Source organism: Sphaerodactylus townsendi, linkage group LG07, assembly GCF_021028975.2.
Source record: "Sphaerodactylus townsendi isolate TG3544 linkage group LG07, MPM_Stown_v2.3, whole genome shotgun sequence".
Taxonomy (NCBI): domain Eukaryota; kingdom Metazoa; phylum Chordata; class Lepidosauria; order Squamata; family Sphaerodactylidae; genus Sphaerodactylus; species Sphaerodactylus townsendi.
The window spans coordinates 40,435,150-40,447,353 of NC_059431.1; the positions used below are offsets into that span (position 1 = coordinate 40,435,150).

At 41.5% G+C, this 12,204-nt stretch overlaps 1 protein-coding gene across 4 annotated transcripts in view; it reads right to left on the bottom strand.

Moving 5' to 3' along the window:
• Positions 1 to 368: 368 nt before the first annotated feature.
• HAPLN1 (hyaluronan and proteoglycan link protein 1) overlaps positions 369 to 12,204 on the bottom strand; it is an 83,327-nt gene continuing 71,491 nt past the window's right edge. For all 4 annotated transcript variants that reach the window (XM_048503229.1, XM_048503230.1, XM_048503231.1 and 1 more), the window contains 2 exons: positions 10,934 to 11,236; positions 369 to 6,359 (listed from right to left, as the gene is read on the bottom strand). In XM_048503229.1, the coding sequence (XP_048359186.1) occupies positions 6,070 to 6,359; positions 10,934 to 11,236 (593 nt within the window). In that variant the 3' untranslated portion in view covers positions 369 to 6,069. The remainder of the gene's footprint in view (positions 6,360 to 10,933; positions 11,237 to 12,204) is intronic.

A 12,204-nucleotide genomic window follows, 5' to 3' on the forward strand; every position in this document is an offset into this window, starting at 1 on the left:
TTCTTATTATGACAGACAGTTGTTTCTGCCTTTCTAAGAACAGTAGCACAGACATTAACCAGACCTTAAGCATTCCCTTCAGGCATTGTCCAAGCACCTCAGTGGAGAATGTTCAATGCTCTCTAAGTTTCAGTGAAGTCATAAATCTGACATACAGATTTGTGTTAATAGTTGTAAAAAAAAATCACTGTTGCTTAGTAGTGTTAATTTTGTTTGCAATCATATTTTTCTTCTTTTTCTAACCAATTACTTGCAATGTAACATATTGGCATCTGCACTCATATATTTCAAAGCTGCTGTATGTCTTGTGATTTGAGACTACTCCTGGCTTAAGTTAGAATACTTAGGACAAAACACATTCTGACTTAAAAAAAAACATTTTTCAGCATGCAGAATGTTCAGTGGTGTTACTTTGAATTATGTCTGATCCTGGAAAGCCATTTTACCAACTATTGACTGTATCTAAGTAAAGATCATCATTTTACTGCCAATCATAAGTGGGTGGAATGGCTCAGAGACCCAACTGACCCTTACATTAGTGCACAGATGTCAAACTCACGGCCCTCCAGATGTTATGGACTACAGTTCCCATCATCCCTGCCAACACTGGACTCCAGGAACACTGTGATGTTCTTGGGCCCACATAACTCTGCTGCAGCTACATAGAAGTGCAACTCAGGTACAAGCCTCTACTCCAGCATCATGGGCAGATCAAAGGGCATGGCTGGAGTTAGTTTGTTCCCTAAGCCCTTTCAGTCTGATAGAGGCACAAGGTTGCACCAACAAAAATTAGACCCCCATTAAGCCAAAAAAACACAGGTGTCCTCCTGCTGCAGAAGCTGTGCACATGAGGCCCCAAGCAGCTCAGGCTGCCAACTAAAGGGACTGTACAGTCACCTCCCTCACCTGAGGCAGCCAAGCCCCTTTCACAGCACCCAACCACACCCCACACACATTTTGCGCCAACACCCAACAGGGAGAGCAAATTCTACACTCCATGTCAGACTTCTCCCAGTTCTGAAGCCTAACAAGTGCCCCATCTTTGGAGGCAGATGTCATGATCCAGCCCCTGGGAGATGAGAAATCTGACATGGAGCTTGAATGCACTGTGGACCAAAACTGCAGGCATAGAGCCAGCTCCAAGCCCTGTCCTGCCAAGCAAGGCAGAGCTAGCTCCAAGTCCTTCCCTGCCAGCTAAGGCAGAGCCAGCAACAGATCCTGATACTATGCAGTTGGGAGAGCCATCAGTTACCTCAGATGAGCTGAGTAACGAGTCAGCTGCATGAAAAAGGCAAAGACAAAGATTGCAGCTAAGTGCTGAAAGGAGAACTTCTCGCATTGCTGCTAGATATGGCAGAAGGCTCTGTAAAATGGAATCATTTGCATCTGAGAAGGATTGAGTCCTTTTAGGACCCTAGCCTCATTAGTCAGGATCTCCTATATAAGCCATGTCCTGGGTTGGATCTGCCTGGGTGCAACAAGTGTGTTTCACTAAAAACCTCCACATATCAGGTTCTCTACTCCATGCCTTGTACCTTTGTGCCTAGCCTACCTGCCTGCTTGCACAAGCTCCTGGACTTGCTTGACTCTGGGCTGTCTATGCATTTGCTTTCTGCTTGCCTTGACCTTGGACTCTCTGACCATGCCTTTGCCTTTTACGCTCCTTGACCTCTGTCTGTCTAACGCACCATACCTGATGCCTGCCTGCAGCACAGTAGGATCCAACGTGGCTACTGTACTGCAGTGTAAGAGGGGTTTGTTTCCCCAAACTCTTTCCTTTCCCCAGTGTCTGGGAGCCACCCCAGCAATGCTGTTACCCACACCCACACCCAAGCCCAGTCCAGTGGCAGTCCAGTGGGGCAGCAGAAGCCACAGACCCCCATACCACCATGGAGTGTCAAGAACAATGGGATTGCTGCATGAGGGTCTGGGCTGGGAGAGTTGCTAGGGGAAGGGGTCAAACTTATACCTCTGCAATGGGCTGACAACTCATTGGGCTGTCTCTCAGCTAGGCAATTTGTGCGGGGGGGGGGGTCAGAGCCCCACCAAGCTGAGTGGGTAACTGCACAATTCTTGAACTCATCCCTTGCAGATGCACAGTCCTATGGAGTAGTTGCCAAGGTGGATCCAGCTGTTACTATGGGAATGTGTGTCACACAAGTGAAGGTGTTTCAGATGGCATCAGCCTCTGATGGGGGAGGGGCCTGTTGCACAAGAGTACCATCCCATGAACCTCAAAAGGGACTCCCATTTGATACCACCTAAGGAGAGGAACAACCATTCCCCCAGACATTATGCAGAGATAGAAACTCTTTCTCTCAGCCCCTTCCCCCCCTCCAGTAGTCCTCCAATAAAGTTTCTTCAATTGCTACAATTGTGTCTTTGTGTTTGAATGTGGATGCCATTTGAGGGCGGCTGGGGAGGTTGGTGTCAAATGCCAGTGCTTCAAATTGCCTGGTGGAGAGGATGATGCTTATTCTGCAAGTAACCAACACATCTGCTTGCTCAGACCAAGGAATCTTTGCTGTCACCACCTGAACAATGAGCTCCCAACAAATAGCAAACTTCATGCACAGAGGGCATGCAGAATGTACAGTGTACTCATCAAACAATCAGCTGGATTTTTGCAGACACTGGAGGGGAACAGGTTAGCTCAGAATGATGTTGTGTCATTGATTAGGAAGGATTTGGAAAAGGCACAAAGAGTCAATGGAATCCAGCCACCTCCTTCTCATCCTGAAGCCCAATGTTCTTAGAGCTAGAAGCACCTACCCTTCATGAGGTGGCTGTCCAGGACTACACTGTGGAGGGATCAGATGTCTTTTTTTGTCTAAAAGTGGTTGGACATTCATAAAGAAATTCTGTTTTTGCAGATATCCTTTGCCAGCAGAAATAAGCCAATGAATTGATGAAGCAGAACAGTTGCTCACACTACGTGGGAATTTCTAGCTCTGAAGACACTGTCATTCCAACCCTTTCCAGGGGAACCAAAGAAAAGGCAGACCACAAAACTCTGAAGAAAGCCTTGGAAGACTCTTCTCTCAGTCTCCAAGGTTGCCAACTGGTGACCAGCCATTCCTGTGTTCCTCGGTGTTACCTGGCTGAGGGGGATATATGCTTGTGCAGTTGCATACAGCTGCAGTGGTTGGTGACATAACTTGCAGATGGTGCTGGTTTACTGGTTCCTGTCTCAAAGTCTTTGAACTAGATGGAATAGTCAAGGATGTGCCACCAAAGGCTCTTTGGTGATGGATATACATGGAGCAGCATTGAGGGTATTCTGATAGAATGAGCTCATCTAAGTACCTGGGGCTTGCTAAGAGATTGTGAACTTAATAGTAACTGATCATATTCATACTTAGGCAGACAACTAAAGCCACAGAGTTCAGCAACCAATAATCCAAGAAAGAGACAGAGAGAAACCTATACATCTTATTTTCTTTGACTCTCAGCTCCTAATGTCAGATTTTTGCCACTAAATGTTTTTTTCTGGTCTGTCTTGGCTTCTATTGCTACAGTCCTAGGAAACCACTGATTATGCTGTCATCATTGCAACATATTATAGCTTATGGAAGATTAAATTCTCTGTTACATTATTATACAATAGACAGAAACAGCCCCCCCCCCCCCGATTTTATCACTGACTGCACAACATTTCAAGGCTACTGAAATTTTCATTTGTGTCATGTACAGCTACCAGAATCAGACAGGTGCTTTTGAGGAAGTTTCTTTTTTGTTCATCAAAACAGAAGCTTGTGCTTATAAAGGAGGTAATCTGGTTAATCATGCCCTTACATTTATATACTAGGATTAGAAGAATACTGAATATTCTGTCCTATCCCATTTATACACAGAAACCATTAGAAAATGCAGAATTTGGTTCTGTTTAAAAACGGCTTTTCTTCGTCTATGTTAATCAAGAAACCCAAAGCCAAGGATAGAGTTCCACATGGTCTTCATTATTAATAATTGGGCTGCCTAAGAGATCCAAAACATGATTTCCCCCCCTTACCATCACTGTTTAACAATCATAGAGTTGAAAGAGACTACAATGGACATCAAGTCCAGTCCCAATGGTTAAGTTCCAATGGCTCTGTTTTTATACGCTGTCTGTGACAGATCCTCCATAAAATGACTTGATACAACATTCTCAATGTACTCTTTTGTGTGCTTGAAGGGAAAGAATGCAGAATATTACTGACTCCTCCCTCAAGTGCAAGCAGTCAAGGGACCAATATGATGGATGCATTTGCCCCAAGTGTACCTATTCAATGTTTCTTACACCATAGCACAAACATCATATTAGAAAACTATCTCATCTGGAAATAAGCAAAACATGATGCTGAAAGCAGTGTTAAACTGGCATTAGGAGTCTATGGCCTCAGTCCAGATCAATTAGTCATGACTGTCCAATTGAAAGCAATGGCACTGAAATTATTTCTGACCTACTTGTTGCAAAATTTTCAGTGGAACTTAATCTTGACTAATTTTAATGAACTGGTAACTGACAGTATAATCCAAATTAGAGTACAATCCTAACACAATCTTCTAAACATATTGATTCAATGGACTGAAAATGGACAGCACTGTTAATCTCATATAAAAATCTATCAGCCATACAGCATACAATGTTTCTTTTATTTTCCATTTGACAATTAAATCAATCAAAAAGAGATATTTTCCATCAGAGATAAAGCTTCATTACTCCTTGTATTTTCCATCTGAATAAAGGCAATAATTTTCTATAGAGAACTCTGAAAAATGCAACAGACAATTTGAGAAATTATCCTAGAGTATCCAGTGTTCAGTATGGGAGAGAAATTGAAGGATGTTGGTGTAACTGGCCACATTTTTCTTTATCTGGGGCTCATTTATGAGCATGGACATTTGAATACCACAATCTTGCTCCTCAAGAGCTTCCTCATTCAGTGGTGGGACAGCTTTACAGCAAAAAGAAAGCTGCTGCCATCTCCATTAAAATAAATGGAAATCCCCATACAAGAGCTTTCAGACACACATAAATTGGAATGAACACGGGAAACTGATGGGAGGGTAGAGATATTTTCACTTTCCTAATTGAAAGTGATCTTCTAAATCATCAGAATTAATAATGGTCAACATCCATTGAAATGTTTAACTCTTATGTGTGTAACTAAGAAAGAAGTATTAAATATCTTAATGATCCATTTATAAAGACAATACTATTTTAAAAGCTAACATGAATTCAAGCTGCTAAATTTAATACATTTGTGTTCTGTCCAGCAGTTCATTAATATATAACTGCCCTGAGTAGATGCTAAATGCGGTTTAGCAAAATGGCCTTTTGAATTTTTTTAAAATAAAAGCCTCCATAAAGCTACTCAAAGGTAATGCAAACTATCTCAGCCATATTTAGGTTGCATTAAGGAGAAAGTAGGATCCACTCTTTAATTATTCATACACACATTTCTACTGCATACACAATAAAACCAGAAAAAATGTTTTCAGAAGCTTTGACTGTGCTTGCTGGAATGTTATGGAATTGTTCAGTAGGTCATATTGCCAAAACAGACATGATTTAAATACATTTCATAAATTTTGTCTTAAAAAACTTCATTCAAAACCACATGGAATGCCAGTTAAGAATAAGGTGAGTGTAGTTCAGACCTCAGTCACAGTCATTATCCTCTGATCTATTTCGACGTGATACAAATATGTAAACTTTGTCCTTGGATTTTTTTTTTTTTGCTTTGAGTAGCCTTACATTCCTTAATGTAGTCATAGCAATCATCAAGCTATTGCATGCCCCATTCACCAAAAAAAATGCTTTGTTGTCGGAATGATGTAGCTTAAACAATTACACTTTAAATAGTTCCTTACTTAGAGTTTCCTTTAAATTATATTAATTTAAAATATCTATTGAATGAAAGCTTTAAAAACAACAAAAAACCAATTAATGATCAGTTTTATGAAAATGACTTTTTACAATAAGTAAAAAAGATTTATCACAGTTTTGGTAACCTGCATGAGTTCATACTGAAAGAAAATCCTTCACATGTTCTTGATGGATTGGAAATTGCTGTGCTATATTCACTCATATGACCGGAAACAGTAGACGCCGTAGAGCTTGTCCTTTTTATCTGGAAAGCCCACAAAGCGTACAGCTGCTTCATTAGGACTACAGCGTTTCCTTGGCTTGGAGATGGGGTACCGGACACTGCCATCAGCCAGCCAGCCAGCATCACAGCGGTCATATCCTAGAAACTTCCAAGCTGCAAATATTTGGCCTACTTTAGCAATCTGTGCATCATCATTGAGGCAGGCTTGTACAGCTTCATCATAGGTCAGTTTGGTTGGATGTATTAGGTAATAAAAACGGCCTATGAGAACAAAAAAAATATGAATACATCAGATTAATGTAAAGATTAACAAAATAAAAATATATTTCTGATTCAGTAAAGGAATATAAAAGTACAACTCTCAAGTTAAATTTTTACCGCTTTTAAAATATATCCCCACTATACAACAAAGTTTTCTCATGTTACTTTGATGTTGATAAATTTTGGAATTTTGTTTATTTATACTCACTTTTTCTTCTTAATAGGGATTAAAAGTGGCTTACAATGTTTCTCTTTTACCCCATTTCATCCTCACAACAACCTAGCAGGGTAGGTTAGGCTAAAAATGTGTGACTGGAACAAGGTCACTTGGTAAGCATGCATGACAGAGTGGAGATTCAAACCTGTGACACTCAAATCCTAGACTGACACTAACCAATATACAATACTGGCTAAGGAACAAGGTTCTAAACAAGGAACTTTTAATAATCTAAACCAAAATTGTCACTGAATTTGGATAGGCTTGCAAATAAGCATAGCCGAATCTCAGAAACCCTGAGAAACTACAGCTATGGTTAAACTTGAAAGTTTCTGTTGGTAAAAAGGGCCCACATCTCAGGTTTCCTGTTACCTGAAAGTAAAGCCTGCAGGAAATGCATAGGATGCATTGGGCAAAATACTCTTCATTTCTTGCATGGGTGGTCCATTCTGCACGGCACAAATAACATGTCCTGAGAACATTTTTTAAAAACCCACCTCCTCATTTTTGTCTGGACAGCACAGATAAAAAGGGCAGCAGAGGAGAAAGAGACTCCTCCCCCCACCATTTCCTCCCACCCAAGTTTAAAGCTCTTGCACCTGAAATTTTATGTTGCTGCAGTGATCCTCTGTGCCTGCAGCCAGTTGTTGAAGATTTCCCTGGGACGTTTGCTTTGCAGGCTCCGCTGCTGGGTGCCTTTTCAGCCCAAAATGTACATGGTTGTACTCAACACATCCTGCTGATTCCAGCAATATAGTTTTCCCTTTTTAATTTTTTTGATGAGCTGTCTTTGAAGACAAGAATACAAAATATGAGAATCTGTGTCAATTGTCATATTGTGTGTTTGTGTCTTTGAAGACAACTCATTGAAAATGAAAAAGGGGAAACTATATATTGCCAGAATTAGCAGGACAAGCTGAGTACAACCATGTACTTTTCAGCCTGCAAAGCAAATGCCCTCGGGAAACCTTGAGCAACTGGCTGCAGGCACGAAGAATCACTGCAGTACCATAAAATGATGGGTGGGAGCAGCAGAGGAAACTGACAAGAGAGCTTTAATTGTCTGGCAGGAAAAATAAGACATCTCCTCAGTTCCTGAGCTCTTCCCAGCAGGAGATGACTTGCAGATGACTTGGGGAAAAAAAGTTGGTAGTTTTGCATCCTCAAAATAGGAAGGATCAAAATGAAATAAGATGCCCTGAGGAAGTGTTGGGGAAAACATCTGTGCAGAGTTCCTCCCCAAGATGCCTTTTTTCATCTTCAGGACATTTTATTTGTGCTGTGCAGAATGGACCAATGACACAGGCCATGGAGGAAGCTACCAACAGTGAGGGAAGGGCAAAGAATGGTCCATTGGATACTCACCATGAAGGGCCCTTCTTCTGGTAGGCTAGGAGACCATCTTGAGTGTGAGTGGGTGTTTCCATATCCATCAGTTAGGGGGGCTAATTAACTTATAAGAATTATATAATTAATTAACTAATAAGCCCTTGATTGAGCTCTAAGGCTCGTGTTGTTGAGTGACAGCTACTAGAAAAGGACCTTAGGGCTAAGCCAGTGAAAATACATGAATTGAACCAGTTCGATGGTTCAAAGCCATTAAAACTGAATGTAGTCTCCACAAAGAAAACCTAAGAAGCAGAAAAGGTTATATCTGGCTGATGCCTTTAAGAAGGTGTGTACTGCCTGGATGCCTGAGTTGGAGTCCCTTGGGCTAAGGCCAGACTATGGTGAGTTCAGCAATCTATTGTCTGAGAGTGGAGCAATGAAGTCCATCGTGAAGCCATCCTGTAAAAAACTGCAAGACCGCTGTAAAGGAAAAGGCGACTGAGAGTTGAATTTCTTCTGCCTACACCATCGAACGAAGGGCTTCCAAGACGATTGCAAATCCTGAAGGTTGTGAGACAATGTAATGCTAGGAGTGTAGTGGTTACTCTGTCTGAATAGCCCTTAGGTGTTGGTTGGCTCTGTGCAAGAGCTATGCGGTCAAGTGGAACCATTCTGGGTTTGGGTGCAGAATCCGTCTCTGGATCAGCCGATCCAATATCTGTGGCAATGGGAAGGTAGATTCCATTGTGAGTTTTTGTATCATGAATGACCAGTACCATCTGGGCCAATAAGGTGCCGGCAGGATGATCGTTGCCTTGTCCGCTGTAATCTTCCTCAGAAGTTCTAGGGCCACTAGGAACAGAGGTAAGGCATAAGAAGTACCGGGGCATATGCCTTCGGGTTGCACATTCTCGGCCAATGCAAGGAGATCCACCTCGAGTAGACCAAACCTATCGACTATCCTTCGGAAGACATCCCAATTTTGTGACCACTCCAACTCCAAGGCCTCCTGTCTGCTCAGCCGATCCGCTCTGAAATTGATCTTGCCCTGAATGTGATCTGCCAGGATGGGCAGAAAAGGTTTTCTCTGCCCTGAAAGGAAACTTTGTTGCTTCTGGGTGTATCTGAGAGAATCTGGACCCCCCCCCCCCTTTAGGTTGTTCTGATAGATCTTGGCTGAGAAGGAGGGAACCAATTTTTGCTTGGAAGCCCAACCGACAGCTCCAGGATCGGGGAGACAAGTATAGAGAAAACAGAGGCGCATTGCAAAACCCCACCAGCTGGCCCCTCAGGAGTGCTCACGCTCCCAGAGTGAGGCAATGGCTTCTACATACTTATCAGCCAATGCTACTCATCAACTCCCACTGGAGCTACACTTCCTTCCAGGCAAGACCTCTCCTCGGAAGTGGGGAGTGGGGAGGGCGGAGATGGAATCGGCTTCCTTACTCCTGAGTATTCTTTTTAATTGGCCAAGTCCTTTCCCTAGTGGTTTCACTGTTTTTCCTCAGACAAACAGTTAGGGAGGAAATTACAATTCCATCAGATTCAGAAGATATTCCTCTGACCTTCTGAGTAATTTTCCTGGCTTTTTAAGGGGAGGTCTTTTTTCTTCTAATCTCCAAGACCATAGTGGCCTCCCTAACAGAAGGATATGGAAACACCCACTCACACTCAAGATGGCCTCTGCCTCCAGGAGAATGGGTCCATCACAAATGGGCCAGGACTTCCTAAGATTTCAGAACTTTTACGAAAAAACCCTTCTTATGAGAATTATCTGAAAAAATTGGAAATCCATTGTGAATCAATATGAATCCACTCAAAATTTAGGGCGACCCACTCTGGTTCAGACATTCATGAAGATTGGGGGGGGGGGGTGTTTGTGAGGAGATGGTTCAGAGGAAACCAGGGTTAATGGCAAGATCAACAGTTGCAAGCCTGCCCTGTCTCAGCAGTCTGTAATAGCAGAGACTCTGCTTTAATTCTTCTCCCAGTAATAATTATTTTATGCTAGAATATAACATGTGACCCATCACATAGCAAAGTCACTGACACAAGGAAATGTGCTTAACTCCTGCAAACCCCCCCCCCCCAAATAGCCTATATACATTTTCAAGAGATGAACTGCATTTTCAATGCTGATTAGCCTTAGTCTTTTCAGAAATTATTTATTTCATTTATACCAACTGCATAAATTGTGTGGGAATTACTTACATAAATGTAATCAGTCTGCTATGGAATAACTTAGCTGGATATAGATTAGGTAAACATTTGCACAGTGTTTTAACTCTGGCTTTCAGTGATGTTTGTTTTGGAGAAGCAAAGTCAGGCCAAAAGCATCCTTGCCCAAAGCAAAGTAAGTGTTTTTTTAATGCTTTAAAGCAAATAAATGTTGTGCACAAGCAGAGACTGGGAGCATCTCTTCACTTGCGGACACAGGCCAAACATCTGTTCCACGCCATGCAGTAAGCTGCATGCAAGGGGCCCTGCGCGTGAGTCATGAAAGAGAGTCAAACTAGTTGTTAAACAATGAAATCAGTTAGGTTTCTTATTTCTATCTTTGTTGTTATGTAATGAAATGGTTTCTAGGCATTTACTGATTTGTCAGGTTGTGGTTCAATGACTGCTACTTTGCCATTTTTAGTAAAAATGATTTTATAGGACATGCAAAGGGCAACTTCTTTACATAACCAAGGAGCAATCTATTTTAAAGAATGTTTATCTTTTCCCATGCTTTGAGGTGCTCTCTTGCAACAGCCTCTTTAAACAGCTGTAATTTAGAATGTCTCTTCTTGCCTATTTTCATCTGCTACTTGGTTTTACTGCTGCTTTTTCTTATTTTAATTATCCTTTGTTTTAGCATGTATTACATTTTTATTGTGAAGTCTGTATTTTCCAAATGGGCCACCTTGAAGTTAGTAAAGGCAAAAGACAGGGCAGAAGTAAAATTTAAAAAGACAGTGTTATGGTGAAACTACTTGCTATCAAAAACCAAAAGATTCGTTTTAGAAAGAGAGTAAAAATTCCTTACCATTAAAATGAGATGTAAAACAAAAAACGTCATATCTGCCTTTAGCTTTGTTGAGGAAGCCATAATTTCGGATTCCAGGAAGTGTGTTCTTTCCTCCACAAGGTCCTCTGGGATTTGTGATGGGATAGTGCACTGACCCATCACTAAGCCAGCCTGCATTACACCAGTCCATACCTGACTTCCAAGCATTGAACAACTGGTCAAATGAAGCTATAATTGCATCTTGAGCCAGGCAGGCTTTCTGAGCCTCATAGAAGTTTAGATTATAGCGACCCAGGGGTGGAGAGTAAGGAAATACAATGCCTAAAAAAAGACAAAGAAAAAAGAGTTTGGCTATTAATTATTTAAGCATGTTAAGACATGTGTGTGTCAGTGTATATGCATGAGAGAAGGGGTGGGGAGGGAATGGATTATTCATTCGAAGAGGGAAAATTAAGATGTCAGCAAATTGTCTGTTTAGTCTGTAAGTTTTGCCTGTCTCCTCAGACAGCAGTCTTCTTTCCCAGTAAAGACCACACCCATTACTCGGAAAGCCACCAGTTTCCAACCTCACGCTGTTCAACTGTGGACTTTCTCCAGTTCAAAATGTTATTGTTTTTGTTTGGTTATGCACAATGCAACAGCTACCTGAGCATATAAATCTATGAGCCCAAGGGCAACCATTAACAAACACAAAATTAAGAGAAAAACTAGTTGATTTAGCACAGAAACAACTTTATAGCTAGGTAAGAAATGTTTTTTGGCAAAGTCTTTTTTGACAGAAACCTTGTTTAAGTCTGTTATGCTTTCTGGTTACATTTCCACACCAAAATATATCAACAGTTCTTTTTATAGATAAATGTAACTGCAATTATTGGAAGTGGAAGAAGTGTTAATAAGACTGTGCCTGGCAACTAGTGGGAGTCTATGGTAAGGTGAGGGCATGAGGGGGCACCATTGCTGAGACTGGCAAAGCCACAGGGGTTCTGGTGATCCCTAGAAAGAACTGAAATCACTTCCATGTTTTCACTAGAAGTGACATCATGCATCTCAAGGAATTGCTGAAAACTCTATGGTCATTTTCAGATTTTTCAAGGAAGTGATGTCATGTTGTCACTGACAGTGATTTAATTTTTCCTCTCCCCGTGGCTTCTGGAGTGCCATTGGGCAATGGTCACTAGATTTGCCACTCCAGTGGTCATATTAGAGTTCTGAACTAGGGACTTACAATGGGGAAGGGCTTTAATTTTTATTCCCATTTTAAAGGAAATTGAAATACTTCCGTAGGTTAA